Raw genomic sequence first — 20,092 nt, forward strand, 5'->3', positions numbered from 1 at the left:
TGTGTATGATCGAACATGCAAACCACAAATCAATAAAAACTCTCCCCACAAAACAAACCGTCCATCCAACAAATCAAACAACAATCGTTCGAAATGTCCCTCAAAACGTCGAAACAAAACATCCCCCTTGCTGCGTGTTTCGTGCGTTGTCGTTGCTGCCGTTGCTGTGGGCTTTGCTGGGTTTTCCGTTCCGACCTTCTTAACGATAATGCACATACATCTCTTCCTGTTTTATTTACAAAAAAAATGTAACAACGCCCCAAAACGAACCCAAACACTCATGTGCTGATGCAACCGTGCTGTCCTTCTCATCCTGGCCTGGCGCTACCACATCCGATACGATTGGAACAATGCAATTGGAACAACTTCCATAACAAAACTACCCAACTATCCCGCGGTTCGACCTTCGTCTGACTACATTGCGACTTTTGAAACCGAAAAAAATGAAACTCAAAACACAAACACACCAACCAAAACCAACAAAAATATCCCCCTTCTTCTTCGTTAACAAAAAAAAAACCACCTCCCGTAGAACAAAGAGCCCGAATACACGAAAGTGCGCAGAAAGGGCGGATCTCGGCTCCGAGATCCGGCCACCTCGGAACCAATAGGTGAGTACGCTCGCGCCGATAACCGTTTGATGTTTGCTCGCTGTCTTGCTCCATAAAGCCGACCATTTCTAGATATAAATCAATTTATAGAATCAGACAATCCCGGATCCACAGATTCCGAAGTTAGGAAGATACTAACACTTCATATACCGATTACAGAATATGATACACTCGGTTCCGAATCTGACAACGATATTGCCTCGCGCTCCAACCAGTCCAACTACCGTCACCATCGTGGTACGTATTCGTCCGACACAGTTGAGTCGGCAAATTGATTTTTGTTTCTGTTCTGTTTCTCCTTAATTTTTGAACTGTTCCATTGGTTTGGATTTAATTACCCCCTTTGCCCCATCTTCAACGATCCGCGGGCTTTCGAATTGTTTTTAATTTACAGCAAAAGTGCTCCATAACATTGGCAAACTTTCCGCAAATTCTACCATATTTACGATTGTGGTTGAGCGTGACGCATTGTAGGAATGTAGCCGCTCAGCCAACAATGTGCAAAAAGACAACTTTTAATTTGTCCTTTTGATTTTATGTTTGCTATGAAATGTATTTAAACGAAAAGAAATGATTAATATCAACGCGCAAGTGCTTCGTTGTTTGCTTTATCACTCACACCAACACGCTCTTTCTCTCTTTCTCTCTTTCGCTCTCTCTCTCTCTTTCTCTCATTAACTCTTTCTTTTTCATTCAATTTGCAATTCATTTGAACATTTTTATGCTTCTTCTATTTTCCTTGCCTATTATGTTTGTTTTTGTTTCGTTTACCAACTTTTTAACCTCGATTGCTGATTTTACTTTCATTTCTTCCTTCCATTATGTTGTTTTACATCTTCTTATTGCATACTTTTCTGTAAATTTCCATGTCTTTCTTTTTGTTTCTACCCCCTCCCTCCTCCTCCCCATTCGCTTTTTTCTTTCTTCTATCCTGCACAGACACGCAAGACGAAACGTCTTCGTCTAGCGAAAACTCTCCCTCGAGCATATCGAGAAAATCCAAACCACCCTATCCACCGAGAAAGTCTGCCAAAGCACAGTCGCAAAACCTACCGAAGCGGCATGTGCGTAGCTCTAGCGGGTACTCTAGCCACAACGAAGAAACTACTTTCAGGTAAGTTGATGATGGCCGACCTGCTTGCGTTCCCCGGTCCGGTGCCGCTGACCGCCCCTCGGGGGCTGATGTATCACTTTCACTGTTTTTTCATTCTTTCTACCCTCCCGCCGCAACAGTATATCGAACTATCCCAACTATTCCGATCACATAACACCGCCGGCCCGGTTTTCGGACCTGCTCGGGCGGGACGCCACGCTCGCAGTGTCGTCCGTGAACCCATCCAGCCTGGGCAGCGCGACCGAGATCGGTAGCAACGTGGTGGGCAAAAAGTCGAGCAACCATTCGCCCCGGCCCCGTGCCGGCCAGAAACTGCAGCGGGAAGCGTTTCAGATAAATGTGTAAAAATGTGCGACGACCCGCGGCGAGGTTGAAGTCGTCCTCGATCGCATCATTCCACAACGATCCACAAAGGACTGAATCAAGGGGAGAGGACGTTAGTGTTTAGTGTGCCCGGGAGATCTTCCCCTTTCACGAATACCAAAGACATTGTGTGTGGAACGTTTCTACACATGTGTCCGCACATAATCATCGGATGCCCGCCACGTGAGCAGTGAGTTCACCCCCAACACGCATGCCAAAACACATTGTACTGAACGACAGCCATCATCATGCGCCCTTTCGGAGAATGCGAACGTTTTATACGTATATTTTTTATAGACTAACTAACTTCGCTGCATCGCGCAAGCAAAAGGGCACGATCTCACACCAATGCATGCACTGGAAATAATTTTGCTTTACCAAAAACAACCAACAAAGTCAAATCCCAAAAGGAAAAGAAAACCTAAATGAATAAGAGAATTGAACAAAAACAAAATTGGAAAACAAGAGAGCAGCGTAAAATACAAAGAAAAACTAATTACAAAAACAAAACAAAAAAGACAGAAAGAAATACAAAGCGAGTAAGAGAAGAGCATACAAAATAAAAGACAAAAAAGAAAAGACAGACGAAAAAACGCAAACACACAAGCGCTAGCAAAATTGATAGTAAAATAAACCAACACAAGACCATTACAAAGCATACCAAAACCCAGCATAAAACGAGAAAATTATAAGATGAAATAAGAAAATAAGAGACATAGCGAAAACTTCCCCTAATTAGATAGTATTGTTGCCAAAAAAGAGGAGACAAAAACAAGCGCGAAACAAATTGATTAGCACTTAACACACAAAAAAACGAGGCCCTTACACTCTAAAAGAGGCGTAGACTAATCGAAGGAAGAATGGAATGGATCTTTCTCTCAACCACACTCTTAACTGATCGGCTTAACGTTACTCCCAAAACGCCTCTTCATTGCGTACTGTTACGTTTGTGAAACTCTCTTCCGTATAGTTTACTGCGCGCCGCGTGCGTCTGTCTGTCCACCTATCCTTCCACAGGTGGTTGCCAAAACTGGACCAAAGCCATCAATCACCGGCTCCGGGTGAATAGTAACTTTTTTCCCCCTGTATATCCGTTTGTAGGTTACATCCAATTTTACAATTTTGCTATTTGTTACTGGGAAGTAGATGATGAGATATGGAGGGAAAGGAGAGAGGAGGGTTACATGTTTACAGGGTTGCTCAACTACTGCGCGAAGAGCATAAAGCGTTGAACAAAAAGCTTCCAGTTAAAGTCCCACACACGTGGTACCAAAAGTGAACAACACACACACAGGCACACAGACACACAAGAGAGAAAAACGGATCATTCACGCTTGTTACGAAGAGCACTTGTTATGAATTGGTAACAATTGAGCCCTTTAAAAGGGTAGCAAAGAAGAGGGAACCCTACCAAACAATCAAGTTGATCGAATCGGAGGGTCTTACTGTGTAGAAGTTAAGAGCGGAACCCCATAAAACGCTGGCAACGATGGGGAAGCGTACTTCCTTTTTTTTTGTTTTAAATAGTGTTTAAAAAATGACACTTTCTTAAACAACATTCACTGTGTATATAATGAAATCGAATTGAATAACGAACCACACGAAACAGCGAACTAAAAACAAAAAACACAGACAACGGCACGATAAACCCAAGAACATGCAAGCATAGAACATTGTTTTTTGGTTGTCTTCTTTTAGTTTTTGAACATTTTTACCATTTTAGCAGTGCCTTGTACCATCAATAGAGAGATACGCTCATTGCTTCTCGCTGCATTGCATACGATGCACTTCCAAATTGTAGCTCAAGCGCTTATTCTTCCGTGTCTTGTGTCAAGTTTCACGAATTTTCTTTCAAATTAATTACAAAAAAATGCATACTAGCTTCTTTACATTGAAGCTTTTGACATTGCTATGCCTCATATTGAGTAGGAAAGCATCTCCAACAATAACATATCCGCACTGAGTGTATTAACTCAAATATTCAAAAAACCATTTCTTTTGTGCGTTATTTCGTTCAACTTCTTTTCAACAAAAGCTATTGTACTAACGAGCCAACAAAGCAAGTGTTTGCACGGTTAAGACATAAACTAAAATAGATAAACCCTACACCTTCCAACAAAAGACATACACAAACTAACAAACACCTAGAACTCCGTGAAGTACTAAGTACCCCGTGTTAGGCTGTAAGTGTTGGGCCCATGTTGGGCGGTAATAAGCAGTCCGTCGCATTGCCGGCCTCGATGCGTGTATGCAAAAGCCCTAGCCCTAAACCGTAAACGTAAATGAAGTAAACCAATGAGACAATATCGAATGAACCCATTCCAGGTGTGTGTGTGTGCGTGTGTAGCAGCAAGAAAAACGGGCGGCAATAGTACCGATCCCGTTTCCTTTTTGCGTGCGCGAATCTGTTTCGTTAAGTTGCTGAGCGCGTGTTTTCGTTTCGCAAAAGAGAGAGAGAAAGAAAAACGAACCGAACAAAACAGATACATGTTATATTTGTACATATATATTTATAGAACGAAATGAATGGCAGAGCGTGTAGAGGAAAGGGATAATAAATAGAAGGGGCGAAACGTTTAGGGCCAGGTGTAGCTGGCGCGCTGGCAGTACTGGCCACTGCACTGGATAAACTGTCATGTCTTGTGATTTGGGGCCTGTTTATGGAAAGGATTTGGTTACCCACTCATCATAGTCCCTCTCTCTTAAAGCAAGTCATAACATAATACGCCAAAAACACGGAAACCAAACAGAAATATTACAATAAACAGATTGCCAACCTCAGCAAAAGAGTCTGCTCTACACACAACCGACTACAACCATTGAACGCTAGCGAAAGCGAAAATAAAGAAGAAACATTTAGGGATTTTTCTCTTCCGTTTTTTGCCCCTCATACATACGCCTAATAAAACACACACACTCATGATCACATCATCGTCATATGTAACGTAAGACAGAAAACTAAACCCTCATTTCCTGGCATAACTACTGTTGGCAAGCGTAAACTACAAATGTAGCTCCAGATGGATAAAATAAGAGAAAACTAAACACACGCCGTACATGTACCATCACTATACGCGGAAGTAATAGAGACCTTCATATTAAGGACAACATGACCGATTCAAAGTACACAAAAAAACTAAACGAACCAAAAAATAAACAAAGATAGGCGTATTTCGTTTCCCCCTTCTTGTGAAGCCAAAACTATGTAAGACAAATTGAACAGTCGATTTTAATGAAGCATTGTAACAAAAACTACACAAATGGAACAATAGAACGAATATCAATCGAAAGGAAGGAAAGAGATAAAATAAAGCACGAAACAAACAAAACACACTGAATGAAACAACCAAACGAAACGAAACAACGTGTTACTGTTTTCTTTCAAATGTTCGTTCAAAGCGTTACTCGAAATCTTTCAGTTTTTGTGTGTTATTTTTTCTTTCTCTCTGTGTGTATATATATATTTTTTCTCCACATTTTACATTAGCTAACAATGCTCACAGGTTTGCTTTCATCACTTCACTAACGACAGAAACAGGAAGAGAAAGAAAGAAAACAAAAATCTGGAGTAGTAGAAGGCTGCATCGATAAACTAAATGTTACTAACTAACACTAGAGCAAACACGCAACAATTTACACCTTACGTCGTTCGACCTGTGGACCAGATCTACCGCAAGTGGATTTCCATCGCTCGTCTTCCCTTTCACACCTTAAAAAACCCTTCACACACACGCACATATCAAACATCAACCCGTATTTTTCACTGGAAGGAACCGATGTAACCCGCGAACCGCGAGGGACGCTGAACGCTTTGAAATATTTCAAACCGTTCTCAGCTCACCTTTGAAATGTTTCACACTGCGTTGAAACACCGCGAAGATGGAGGTCGTTTGACTGGAAAAGATAGGGTGTTTTTTTGTTTGCTTTGTTTTCTTGTTGCATTTCGCATCAGTTTTCGCTGTCCTATCTGTCGCTGCTGCAAACGGGGAGCAGTGTCAATAAAACCTAAAGCCACTGTTCCGAGTAATTTCGCGCAACAGGGCTGACTGTCTTTGTGTTAGTTGTGTGAAATATTACAAACGGCAGTACTGCACGCGCCTCTCTCAACTCACTTTCCCCTTTTAGCGGGAACAGCCCTATATATGCCTCAATCTATGGTACAAACGTAGACACAGACCAGTCCTAAACCCAACCTAACCCCACTTTCCAAGATATGTTCGACAGATTCGACCGGTGTTGGGAGTGCCGGCCGGGAGAGTCCATCCGATATACTACTGCGCGCTATGGGAAAGCTTTACCAGACACACTTCCTCTCTAGCTTGTAACCAAACGGTCCGAAACTATTTTCCGGGATAAAAATGTACGCACACTCTCTGCTATCGTCTGCTCTATCCACTTAACTAAACACGATTTTTCCTACCCATTTCCCGCATACAGCCGCGCAGCTCCGAGAAACTGCAGCAAGAAGAGTAGGAAAATAGTGCATCGAACGTGTGACTTCCGTGTGTAAGTATACACACCCACACACTAACACCATATCTATATAACAACATCTAGATACCTTCTTAAATCTTAAAAATAATAATAAAAAAACACATCATAAACCAACCGAAGAACCTACTTCTGTGCCGTTGCCGATGATTCTAATACATGATCGGCTTCGCTTTACATTGATCAACAACGTATCCGGTGAAACGCTTAAGGAACTTTGGATATTCTTTCTTATAGATAGCGCGCAGCACGGTCGCTGGGGCCCAGCCGCCAGGATTTACTGGTTTTGGAAGAGACAGAGAGAGAGAGAGAGAGAGAGAGAGAGAGAGAGAGAGAGAGAACACAAAACGATCGAGTATTAGCATACCGGGATAGTTCAATTGTAAAGCAATACACGTTTAATTACCAGTGGAACAGTAGGTAATTTTGCAGGTCAGATCATCTCGCGTTGCTGTTTTGCTGTCCTTGCCCGGTGGCAGGTAGGTCTGGCAAACTAATATCACCGTTAGATAGATTCGTACGCATTTGCCTTGGTTAGCGGGCTGAAATTGTGGTAAAGCATACGTTTATAGAAGGTTGGTACATAGAATGTTGTTGTTGGTGAGAAACTACTTGTAAAGGTACTAAATATAATTTATAAACTCCCGTTTTTAAGGTTTTAAACCCTCAAACTAAGGAAAAACATTGGATTCAATATCTTCGATTTGGCGTAACGTCCCTACGCGGACATGCCGTCACCCGGCTTATGCAGGCTTTCGAGACTTAATTCATCACCACACAAGCCGGATGATAGTCAATCCTTGATACGGAGAGACGGTCCATTGTAGGTTTGAACCCATGAGGGGCATGTTATTGAGTCGTACGAATTGACGACGGTACCACGGGACCGCACAATATCACATGGAGCTCAATTTCAATTTGTTGACCAGATTAGATCTGAATCAACATCCAGCAAATTAGAAGGCCATATAATCGATGTGACAGTACTTCGGTACTTAAAAGTAGCATAATCATTTACAGCGAATGGATTACATTACCCTATTACGCGAATTAAGTTACCACCCAAAGAGACGAAATGCTATTTCATGCCAGCAGAACATCGAAATCACTCATCAAATCAAACATGGTTTACGCTTCGTTCAACTCATTCCGGTACAAATCATGTCAACGAGCCCATAGCACGACAAACACATGTCGCACAAGTGATCGCCTCATTCCATAACTCGCCTCACACGCAATGGAAAACCTTTCTACACAACACATAACACACATGTGTGCAAAGATAGCATCGAAAGCTCTACACGGAACAGCTCTACACAAGTATGCAAACATCAGATAAATGGCAGAAAAACCACCGCAACGAAAGAATCACCCACCAAATCTGCACATTATACACTCGCATGTTGCGCGATCATTAAAAGAGAGCAGCTCCATCTCGCAAAACAATACCCCACTTACCGGATACTCTTCGTTCTGATTGGAATGATTGCACACGATCCACACGTCGTTCGCACCAGCGTCCAGATTGTCGGTGATGCGGCGCATGTGCGACCAGAACAGTGCATCCCGCTGGCTGGCGGGCCAGATCCGCTTGTACGTCTGCAGAAAGACGAGCGTGTCCGGTGCGACATTGTCCACGATCTGCACATCCTCCAGCGTCGTCTCCCAATCGTTCCGGTACGCCGGATCGAAGAAGTAATGGCACATCTCGCGGGCCGTGACGCCCTTCACCACGTGGCAGGACTTGAGCGGATCGATCACCATACCGTCCACCTCCTCCTCGCGCCGGTACATCTTCATCTCGCCCTCGTCCGCGAACAGCTGCCACCCGTTGCCGTCCTCGCCGACGCCCTGCCGGGCCTGCGTCAGCTGCTCCGTGCAGATCCGATCGATCTCGGGCCACAGCTTGTGGCTCTTGGCCTGCGCACCGGTACCGAAGTCTTCCGCCAGCTGCGGTATCTCGTCCTCCGTCTCGGCGCTGGGGCTGTGCAACGAACTCACATTGCTTATCTGGGACTGTGGAAAGGGACAACAAAAGGGAAACGTTAGCATTTATTCACCACAGAGCCTGTGTTTACATGCAGCTTACCTGTTGCGATTGATATTTCAACCTTACTCGCAGCTGACGATCTTCCTCGATCTTGTCCAGGCCCGTTTCGACCGCGTCAAAGAACTCATCCTCCGGAATGGTGGAGTGCGGTCCTTCCTAAGTGAGGGATAATGGGAAAAGTAAACAAATCGTTAGTGTAAAGCTAAGTTAGAGTGTAGTATACAAGAAAAAAAGATCATCTTAATGAGTCGAGTATTAACTCGCACATGGATTTGCTTGTTTAAAATGTGACTACAGCTGATGAGCGCAAACAAATTAAGAACATCTTCCCATACATTGACTAACGCGATGCGTCATCATCTCTAACACAAACCATTTACCGGATCTAATTGGTTAATCAAATCGACTTTATTCTTTCCCTTTTTTTTTGGACGGATAAGGTTTGACAAAAAAGAAATAATTTCACGACATTAGCATTCAAGCAACGATCGTACGTCCGATCGGAGAAGACAAGCAAAGAATGTTTCCATTTTTGTACTCAAACATCCATACCGCGCGACATTTCTATTTCATCCCGGACTTTTTGTTCCGAAACGGCGCAAAAATATTAATACATCAATCAACGCTCCTCTTTCTCCTTCTCCTCGGTGCTTTCATAATCGTTTGAGACGTGCAAGTGCGGTGGTGACGACACCCGCGCACCCAAGCATGGGCAGGGTCGTGTGTACGCGTTCGCCGTCATTGGGCGCAGCAGTGACGAACACACGTGGAATATTAAAACCTATCCACTTTTGCTCCTTGTAAGATGAGACGAAATGACGATAGTTGTGTTTTTCGTAGCTGCATTGTGCTCTTACTGACGCCATATTATGTGAGAGTTAGTGATAGCTACCAGCAGCATGGTGTTACTTTACTGAAATCCCAAGAGTGCCAAGGTTCTCTCTCCCACTATGTTGTGATCTAACCCATCAATTTAATTACCCTCTCTTCTTGGAAGGCTTGAGGGTCTGCCACAATCAATCCACCTGAGCTTAACACCTTGTCTGAACCTTGCCAACTGAAGGTTCAATGTTTAGCGCTACTAATTAATCAACTCTTTCGCTCGCTGACCGTAGCCTTGCACCTTAGGAGGATTGCGCTCTGTCGATGCCCTCTCATCTAATGCTTCGAAACCGGACCGGCGAACCGAAGTGCACCACTCGAAGATGTGACCATCGAAGCGATCTATCCGGTCACACACGCACACACACACACCCACCGGATGATCTTCCGAATTGGTTTAGCGTCGCGTTTTTGGAGGGATGTCACGCGTATATAGCCATGTATAGGGGAGCAGAGTTTGGCAATTTGGCATGGTGCAGGTGAAAACCACAACCACCAGCTGACCTTAGCCTTGGCTTGGCCTGATGGCGAGACAGTTTTATCGTGGCTGGTGGTGGTTTTCTTGCCGAGCTGTGTCCCCGCCGCAATGGTGAGGAGGAGTTTTGCATATCATCCCAATTTCCGGACCAAAACAAAGTAAACTTGACTGGTGATTATGTCACGTGTTTGCGGTGTGTTTGTGTGTTGTATCATCAACCTGTTGCCGAATATTCGGCAATGGAGTTTGGTTTTAAGGTCTGTAAATTAATGTTATGTGTTTATATGTAGTTTTCAAGTTATTGGATCGTACTTAAAGTTGATCTCATTTTCAGAAAAACAAACATAACAAAGAATCACCAAAACGTGTCATTAAAGTTCAAGTTTCATTGCCTTAGGTTTAAACAGAGTTAATCAACAGATCATTGTTTAAGAAGATGGTTATCGATAGTTGGATGCAGTCGTTGTCGCTTTCAATTCACCAATTTTTGCCTCTGAAGCTTCATTTTTTGGTCTCGAGAGCAATCACAATAACAACAAAGACGTCACGAAAATGTATGAAATGTAACTTAAAAGTTGCCAAAAATCTACTCAAACAACTTGTGAATTTATCATGTTGTCATGATCATGTGAATGTTACTCCGCAAAACAAATTGACCTAAGGATAAAAATAGTGCTTCAGAGACAGAAATTGATGCCTTAAAGTTAACATTAAGGGACACCGACTGTAAAGCGTATTTCCATGATGAATTCTTAAGCAATCTTGTATAAGATTGATGAATAGTTCTATACACTATACTGATTGAAAAAATGTATTCAGCATGATTATAGATGATTCAATAAGCTAATAGGTTTATCTTAATAATAGGCTGAAATCGATTGCTTCTGTTGATTACATTAAGCTACTCCAATATTTATAAAAAAATATCAGTAAAAACCTTCCAAAAGTCTATCAATAAATTATTTATGTTGATGTAGCTTCTAAATTAGCCCTTAACAGAAAATCCAACCTATTACCTTAAAACTCAAGTAAAATCGACAACACCTCTTCCGTTCTCAACAACCACTGCGTAAAAATGGCCGACCCATTGGTCAGCGTAGCAACATAAAAAAACGCAATTAAAACCAACCGCCCAGAATAATTCGCCCAAACAAACAGTTGCTGCTCGAGAATAATATCAACATACGCTTAAAAGCGCCGGGGCCAAACAACGCCCGAAAAAGCTCAACCGCCCTGAAGTAAACAACACAACAAACGTGTCCCCCCGATCGCCTTATGCGCGGGGGAAGGCCGCAGGATCGAATTTACATTTCCAGCGTACACAGAGAGCTCTTATCCGTGGCCGGACCATCGGTGAACCTTAATGGATCCAGCTGAGACACCAACTGGGCCAGGGTTACCGCCGGGTGGCCGACCAAAACCAACGCACCACCGCTCGGCCGGCGTTTCGTAAAAGCAATTGTTTACATTTTCGGGGGTAAAGACATTTTCGATTCCACACAGCACAGCAACGTAGTTGCAGGCCTCCCCCGCCGGCCAAGGGGGGGGGGGGAGAGTAATAATTTGTTGCAAACGATAATAGCCATGATATTTCGGTTCGGACGTCGGACGGACGGGTGTGTTGATTGGCAACGATCAGTTTCGAAGCTTATGGTAAGGGGTATTAGGTCACCCGATTGGGCGACGACATAGACACTGAATTGTTGGAACAAAAAAGGTTAAGTCCAGTTCCAAAACGATCATCATGCTCGGGGGGTGTGTATGATGAAGCACAAATGACCCACTTGTTCGGCGAAATCTTTATGATCATTGGCAAATTTTTAAATTATTTATAGCAGTTGGGACACAACACGTTTGTTCTTAAAAGTTATTCCAACAGCAACATTCTTGCACACTTTACACCGTTCCAAATAAGACACTTACTATTTCTTTGCGCAGCAGCCCTTTAAACAATCGTGCCGTTGTTAGCGAAGGCATGTTTGCAAACTGTCTCGAAGATCACCAACAATTTTCAAAGCTGATCACACACACACACACACACACACACACACACTGCAGACGTTTTCACAAAATGTATCCACACTTCATTCACGACCGTTCCACTAAAAAGGGCTTTAGTAGGGTAAAAGTTTCCCCTCAAAACACAACTCCAATCCGATTACCAAAACGAAACCGTTGTTCGCCCTTGGATGCGTTTTGTCAAGCCGGCCGTACTAATTGGCGGGAAGCTGATGCACTACTGCTACGTATCATGCGGAATTTGTCCCCGGGCGATGCATTCACCAGCGAAGCTTTACACACAGAAGCTATCACACACTGCAACACAGAGCGCGCGCGCAGCGAGTCAGCCCGATCCGTACGACGGCACAACCGAAAGTGACAGTGCGGCAGGCCCTCGTAACGACCCGCGGGCCCGGAGAGTGTGTGCGTTGACGCGCTTCGTTGACGGAGTGGTTGCGTTGGGCTCTCTAGCTCTAGCTCGCGATGCATGCGCGCATCGGTGGTGAGGGAGATCTCGATCGCGCCACATCGGAGGAGAGTTCGGGAAGCTTTTGTGCCATTGTCGTACACCGTCTTGGCGCGCGTTTAGTCGACGGATTTTACAGTCCTTCTTCTTCTTCTTCTTGGGCGGTGTTGGGCAACGGCCAGTTACAACAGTGCGTCACATCCGAGCAAGCACGCAGACCGATCGATTGATTTATGATTTGCAATGAGGCCCCACACACCTCCATCAAACCAACGAAGAGAGTGGATGCGGAAAAGGCTTTTAATTTATTTTAAAACATTTTTTTTGATAATTAATATCAGCATAGAATGACCGTTTCTTAATCGGTAAGCGTCTTTTCGGTCTACTCCGAATACAGGTACGCGTGTTGTGTAAACAAGAGATGACTAACACGCTGGTGAGTCAAACAGAAATATCGATGCGTTATCAGGAGATATGTTTTCTAAGAAAATCAAACGATAAGCTGCCGTATGTTATAACGGCCTGCAACTACTCATTGCCAGTTCTAGAAAAAATACATTAAAATGATCTTCATGCTAACTTCTCGACTGATCGCGAACAACAATTCCCAATACAGTTCTCATCAGCATAACGAAATTGAAACCTCGTGTTTAATAACATTTCCTCTAAAGAGCGCCAAAGCACCCACCACCAAACACAATTGTAAACAATTTGGCATGCATCTTGCTTAATCGGTCCTGCCAGCTTCACTTTCATTACACCGTACAAACAACACTTGGTGCAATTTGCTGTCGGTATGTGTGTGTCCAATCGAAAGCCACCCTTTTTCTACACCCCTTTAGCTTCTTTGAGCTACAGCAGCAGCAGTGGCAAGTACAATTCGTCTTTAAAAGCAATTGGACCTGCCGGGCTTTATGAACGAAAATATCAATCAACGCGCAAGTTCAACCGCGCGCGATCGGGCTAATAAGGTTTATTGCAGGTTGGAAAATAACAATAACAGCGCGGCCCAATTGAATGCAGTGTGGTCAAAAGCGGTGGCTGTTAGGAAATGAAACAATTCATTGCCCAATTGTAATTACAGATCAGGTGGTACCGAGTTTTGTGCCGTCCTGGCAAGATAGAATCGAGAATTGTAAAGATCTTAGCAGGTTCAAAAGGCCCCTTTTAACGATCGAATGATCGGGTTAAAGAGCAATGCCGCAATAAAGAAAGGGAATAAGCCTTGGCAATATCAAAATGGTTTGACAATCGATGCTGACACTTAAACAGTTAAACAGCATGCACAAAAAGTGCACGAAAAACTACTTTTAAAAACTGAAAGTCCCCAAAACTACAATCACTTTACGAACAATAATAAACAAAAGGAAACTGAAACTGTCTCACACTGGCCATATGGATGCCACCCAACAAATTACATAACTGGTGTTTATAAAACCTGAACACACCCGAGACACCCGAGAGAGAGAGAGAGAGAGAGAGAAAGAGAGCGAAAAGGTTTACAATTCGTTTAAAAAAAACCGGTAAACCGTGGAAAAAGGGAACGATCGAGAAAATGAACTACTAAGACGATCACGATCGAAAAGAGCGGAGGATGGACCAAACGGCAGCACAGAAAGAGAAAGAGAGCAAACAACACCAAGCCGGGGAACCTGGGGCGGTCTGAAACAGCTGGAATTTGTCTCTGCGCAGAGATAAACGAACTTTGGGACACGAATCTCGTTCAAGGTTGGACACGGCACATACATGTGGCATATATTTTTATCGGCAACGTTCAAAAAAAAAAAGGCCGAAAAGTGGGAAAACTTGTCATCGTTTCTCCACTCCGAATAGCAAATTGTCACACTTGTAACTAAAAGGGCAACCCCCCTGCACTGCCGCTGCAAGTTACAAGTGTAAGGCCAAGCGGCAAGCAAGACTATTAAGAAATAGCCGCTATTTTCCTTGCACAAAACAAAATTCAAACTTTTACAACGCTTCACGATTTACGCGCGATAGGCTTTTTCGCAAAGCGCTTCACATTCCTTTCATCATGTTTTATACAATATCAAGCGAATTGGTGTTGTGGTGCCTTCGTTGTGCGGCTATTCGCACACATTTAATCCTGCCAGCTGCCCAGCCTCTCGATTGTTACACTTGGCGTGTGAAATGCGGTGGAACGGGAGCGGCGCTTTGGGACATCGAAAGATAGCGTCACAATTATTCAACCACATCTCACAGGTTTGACCTACATTCTGGCTGCCCGTTTCAACATCCTTTCACTTTCAAAAAATCACCGCAGGGATCGATGATTTAGGGCCATTTTATTCCCTCCCAAAAAAAGGGGATGGAGATGGAGCCCGACAAGCCACCGGGAGGAATTTAACCGCTTAGGGATTAATTCTGACAATTTTATATTCTAAAAAGGAACAATTAAACTATTGTAGTTATTATACAAAGTGTCTTATGTGTATTGGAAAATAAATTATTGTTTGTTAGCGATATAGTTTACATCATCTCCCTCTACTACCGTTTCTTCGCTGTTCGTTATTCACGCAATCGTCTTAAATCAGCCGAAGACCCTACACTACCAGTCGTTAATTAATCTCTAACAACAACAACATGCTTTCAACAATGCTCCACCAAAAATGGATCAACGCATTGAGACCCATTAGCTGCCTCCCCACAAACCTGCCCCTTGAAATGGGAACGACCTACAAACGATGCGTGCGTGCAGTTAGACCAGCGATCCATCCAAACCCCATAGCCGGGACAGTAACACCGCCACCGGGATGAGAGATGCCATCGGGAAAGATGAACTAATCCCCCCAAGGTACCCCAAATATTTTGATCGGTCACTCTCGCACACACACACACACGGGCCGCGTACAATACATCACCGCGTGTGATTACGCGGGCGCGCGCGCGCGTGCGACCATGCGTCCAGGCCGTGTACCATCGAAAGCGAAACGAGGCTACGAGCGTTAGGTGAATTTTAAGTTTTGACGGTCATCGATCGATCGTACGATCCGGCACACGGATCCAACGCACATCATGACGAACAGGTTTCTTCCGCTGCACTTCCAGTGAGTTCCTAAGTCCGTCGCATCTCTCGCGGTTGGTGTGTGAGTGTGGAGTGGTGAAAGGGCACGCAATATAGGGCTGTTTTGGGCAACGTATCCATCGGCCATTCGGTTGCCTAAAACGAAAACAACTTCTCTCACCCACTCGACCAAAACATAGCACATCTTCTGCCGGGAACCATGACCTATAATCCGAAAACAGGTTTGCTCGCGCGGTTCCGAAGCCACCGAAGCCAGGTCGACGTACAACGGAGCGTTCGATACCTTTCCGACGCGTGCCATCGCCCTTCGCGATGTGCCGATGTCGCTGTACTAAAAAAGCAATTCACACCCCTATCACTATCACCCAACAACGCCCAAAGTGACACGAATGCGTACAACCATTGCGTTCGTTGGCAAACAAAGTCGCGCAGTGTGCCGCTACCACCCGTTCAGGGTTAATTGTGTGTTCACATTTTCGATCAGCCCGCTTTTTTATCAACCCACTCTGGGACGGGTTTGCACGTTCGGGCAGACCCGTTTCACTTATCGTCCCCTGGGTTGCATACCTAACTAAGCGGAATGGTAGTAAAATCGTTCGTTCGTAAACTACCATTTGTTTCAAACAGGCGCTCGCACGCATTTGTGCAGTCTCTTCAGTGCGATCCCATCCCAAAGTCACCGCCGCCAGGGTCAAAGGCGCCGAAGGGCACGGGCAACAACACAGTGGTTGAGAAAATTTCTGCATTGGCACCGATGGCACGAACGTTAAGGTGATTCATTTTATTGGTTCAAAAATCCACGAACGAGCCCCGAGGTTAACGGCAAGCCGGGTGGACAAACTTTGCACGCGTGTGTGAGTGTGTGTATGCTTGTGTTGCCGAAAGTAAACAAGCTTACGATTAATGTGTGTCGTGTCCAAAATCGTACTCTTCGTAGCGCTAAAAGCTTGGAAGGAAATTTAATCCCTCCATCAGCAGTGCAAGATAAAAACGAGGTTTTGTGTCAACGATAACAATTATCTGCAGCGGCAGTGCAGTGAAACAATACGCCCGGTAAATATTGCCGGTTGTTTATAGAGCTATTAAAATAAAATAAAAAAAAAAAAAACATTATCAGCGTCATCACCATTGATTGTTTAAAATCGTTGGAAAAACGATTCAATGTTGTGGTCGATATTGAATGCTTGCGCTAATGTGCCCTTCAACTTGTTAGGTTTGTTTAGCGTGCGTGCTTGACCGTGGATAGTGGAGTTAAACAACGGGGGTTTTGCTCACAAACGATCGCACAGTATATGATAAAAATAGAGAAATTGATTGTTTGTACGTGCAAAAGATTAAGTATAATATATAACGATATTATAGATGAAATATTGCAAAAAGTGTCTTAAAGTTCACAATATTGGCCCATGATCACAACAAGATCGCCTGTATGAATACGTTGTACTTTTGAGTGTAATAAAAAAGCCGGATAAAATTGCCACAATCATTTAACTTAAATAAATAAAGCTAAGCAAATTAGACTGATGATTTAAACAGTTTAAACTGTGTAAAATAATCATCCATTGTATCTTGAATCCCCTTTGAAAGTCGATCGACCAAAGCAGATGTACATTAAAACATGAAAAATCATACAAAACCCTACAACGCAACAAAACTTAAACAAAATACATACAAAATAAAGTAGACAAACATCCCAAAAACAGTTGTTAAAACGAACTGAACAAATAACATTGTCCACGTTGGGGGCCGCGCCGCAGCTACGAACTACATCTTGATAACCGAGCACCAGAAAAAGAAACGTCCCACATACAGAACGCGCGATATCGCTCTTATCAGGCAGCTAAAAATCGACAAATTGTACGTTTACAGCCAGTTGGCTGAATCATACACGCGGCCGGCACACACTGAACACGTTGCACAAAGGGCCTTCCCCCTTCCATAAAACGTGCACGCGTTTGTTTAGCATCCGCATCACCGTGAGCATGAGTAATTTGCAAAGCAAAACGGTCCCGTTTTGTGTAAATGTCTTCCGCCGACTTACCTCCAAATCTGGCCCGGGGATAACGGAGTTCCTGTTCTTTGCCAGCTCATCTTTGGCAGTTCTGCAATGGAGATAAAAAGAAAGATATGGTTACATTACCATTCTTTCGTCACAACAATCCTCTTGCCAACCTACCGGTACAGCTCTTCTGCCTTTCTCCGCCGCTCCTGCTCCTTGTCGAGCTTTTTCTTGAAGCTTTCCTCCTTCTGCGAGATGATGTCGAGACAGTGCTGCAGCGTTATGATCACGCCGGCCGTCGTTTCGCGGAACGTGATCGCCTCGCCGCGGAAATCGATCGGCTTCAGCCCATCGCCCAGATCGAGCGGCGGTTGGTCTTCGTTTTTGGTGTGCAGTGCGTCAAAGTAGCTGGAAGGAGAGCAATTTTAGGTTAAAAAAAACCGAGCTTATGATTGTTTTAGGGCCGCCTTACCGTTGCAGTGTGTCGATCTGCCCGTACAGGATGTCGCGAAACGTTTCGATCTCGTGCAGCTTCTCCCGCAGCCCGCGGCTCACCCGCTTCAGGCTGCTGCCGCTCGCCGTGGACAGTGTGTTGGACTGTAGCGAGATGGTGCTGCCATGGCGCCGCAAGCTCACCGTTTCCGGCAGGTCCGTTTTGTACGACTGCAGCACCTCGATCCAGTTGCTTTTGTCTTCCGGCGTTTCCGCCCGCAGATACCACACGTTCTGTCCGATTGCTACATCGAACCGGCATTCGTCGAACTCATGAGACTGCAAAGGAAACAAAAAGAAGAAAATTTTGTTAACACTCATCGACCAAAAGCGAGCAATCGGAATGGTATTCCCTCATGAACACAATGTTTCGGGGTTAATAGAGTCAATTGCGGGCGGTGATAAATATGCTGCTCATGGTTGGGTTTGGTCCATCGTCCAGGGGGCCGTAATCAGTGGGACTTTCGGGTCGCCCATTCCTTGCCACAATGCAACCCCGATACTCGCTTATCGTGCCCGGCGAGTTCGAGGTCAAACTGGTTGAACCTCCCGCCGGTTCAGGAATTTGCTCACCTTTATCGTTGCCTTCTGCAGACTGATCGCGCCCCGGCATCCGAAGTCGCTGTCCTGTTCGCTTTTGTAGTACGACAGTGTGCCATCCTTCAGCACGATAAAGCGCGGCTGCCAGCCGTGTATGTAGTTGGTCCACTTGCTCAGATAGCCCTTCAGCTCCGGGCTGCTCAGGTTCAGTTCTACCTCTGAGTCATCACTGTTCGAATTGTTCTGCACATAGTAATCGTCGGCCATTGCACGTTCTGGTCCGAATGGTTGCTGCGTGATTGCTACGGTTGCTGTTGCCGATGGCGTTGAGTTTTTCGCCTATCTTCCCACTACACTCTTCTCTCGACACACTCCGGTCGGTTGAGCAAGACTTTCCCAAAAAAAAAACAACAACAACAACAACGGAAAAACAGACACAAAGCAGCACAGCCGAAACGCCACCGCACCAGCAGACTTTCCACAAACTTTCTCTCTATCTCGTGTTTGCGTACGCGACCACTATCAGTATTTGCCCCACCACTCACTCTGGCCGCGTTCCCCACCCGTTTTCCCGGTAGGGGGGCGGACGGTTTTTCTCGCGTTTCGTCCGAACGGGAGCGCAAATAGCAGCCAACAAAACAAAACCTCGTATCAATTTTCCCGGTCCGCTAGCCGAAACCGGACCGATTGCCGCTTTGCAACAAGATGCACCACACTGCCGGGAGGTCACTGTTTGGGGAGGTTGCCGAGGGATGTGCTTCTTATCGCAGAGAACACGCGAAAATCTTCGCAAACTGTTCGGCGAGCTGGCCTACACGTCACGGGCGGCGTTTGCTTAGCAGTAGCTGCTTTTTGCGTGAAGATACGATGTTGCGGTATTATTATTGTTTAGAAGTTGGTTCCACCTTGGCTCGCAATGCAAGCCAGTGTGGCCAGATTATTTTGGCTTTTAGCGGCCACCATTCAAAGGCCCTCGCTCGAACGTCAAAAACCGTCACATGTACTGAAAACAAAAGTCGCCAACGAGGAAAAATCGCACCAATTTCGATCGTTTAGAGACGGGTTTTTGCCAAAAACTGGTACAATTACTCTAGTGATTTCCATGTGGAATTTAATACATTCAATAATTTGGGAAATGGTTTTATGATTACAGGCGGTCCCCGAGATACACGGTACCTCTTATACGCGGATTCGGAGATACGCGGTTTTCCAAATCTGACAGTTCTTTGAGCAAATTGTACTGATTTGACACATCAATTGTGAAATACCAAATAATTTCCGTATTGATCGAATGTGAAATACCATTTCAAAATGTTTTAAACTGTTCAATTCAGTAGAAACATATCAAATAATAATTTTTTTGGTGGTTAAAATCATCCCCTACTTGCAAAATTGCACGAAAATTAGTGATATTTTGGCTGGAAATCACGAGATTTGACTTACGCGGAAATTCAAGATACGCGGTATTTTGCTGCCGTTTTCGTTCCCCATTAACCGTGTATCTCGGGGACCGCCTGTATTCGATCAGTATTATGAAAAAATCTGTGATTTTCGGTATGCAT

The 20,092-nt window shown here is 44.5% G+C and overlaps 3 protein-coding genes across 12 annotated transcripts in view; 1 reads left to right on the forward strand and 2 right to left on the reverse strand.

The window, feature by feature from the left end:
• LOC120950018 (Down syndrome cell adhesion molecule-like protein Dscam2) overlaps positions 1-4,554 on the forward strand; it is a 106,877-nt gene extending 102,323 nt beyond the window's left edge. For 6 of the 9 annotated variants that reach the window (XM_040367731.2, XM_040367728.2, XM_040367733.2 and 3 more), the window contains exons 18-21: positions 533-611; positions 684-848; positions 1,551-1,725; positions 1,845-4,554. In XM_040367731.2, the coding sequence (XP_040223665.1) occupies positions 533-611; positions 684-848; positions 1,551-1,725; positions 1,845-2,070 (645 nt within the window). In that variant the 3' untranslated portion in view covers positions 2,071-4,554. The remainder of the gene's footprint in view (positions 1-532; positions 612-683; positions 849-1,550; positions 1,726-1,844) is intronic. The other 3 variants (XM_040367734.2, XM_040367736.2, XM_040367732.2) reach the window with 2 other exon arrangements.
• LOC120947909 (probable beta-hexosaminidase fdl) overlaps positions 1-20,092 on the reverse strand; it is a 359,113-nt gene that overhangs the window by 310,610 nt on the left and 28,411 nt on the right. The gene's annotated exons all lie outside the window — the stretch shown is intronic.
• LOC120948965 (ceramide transfer protein) lies at positions 5,502-19,464 on the reverse strand. Of its 2 annotated transcripts, XM_040365863.2 has the most exons (8): positions 18,564-19,464; positions 17,971-18,269; positions 17,676-17,906; positions 17,541-17,601; positions 8,669-8,785; positions 8,038-8,595; positions 6,986-7,121; positions 5,502-6,859 (listed from the first exon to the last, which is right to left on the reverse strand). In XM_040365863.2, the coding sequence occupies exons 1-8, from the start codon at positions 18,795-18,797 to the stop codon at positions 6,732-6,734; spliced, it is 1,764 nt and encodes a 587-aa protein (XP_040221797.1). In that variant the 5' UTR covers positions 18,798-19,464; the 3' UTR covers positions 5,502-6,731. The 2 variants fall into 2 exon arrangements, with proteins under 2 accessions (XP_040221797.1, XP_040221798.1); XM_040365864.2 differs by lacking the exons at positions 17,541-17,601; positions 17,676-17,906; positions 17,971-18,269; positions 18,564-19,464 and adding an exon at positions 11,913-12,402.

Source organism: Anopheles coluzzii, chromosome 2, assembly GCF_943734685.1.
Source record: "Anopheles coluzzii chromosome 2, AcolN3, whole genome shotgun sequence".
Taxonomy (NCBI): Eukaryota; Metazoa; Arthropoda; class Insecta; order Diptera; family Culicidae; genus Anopheles; species Anopheles coluzzii.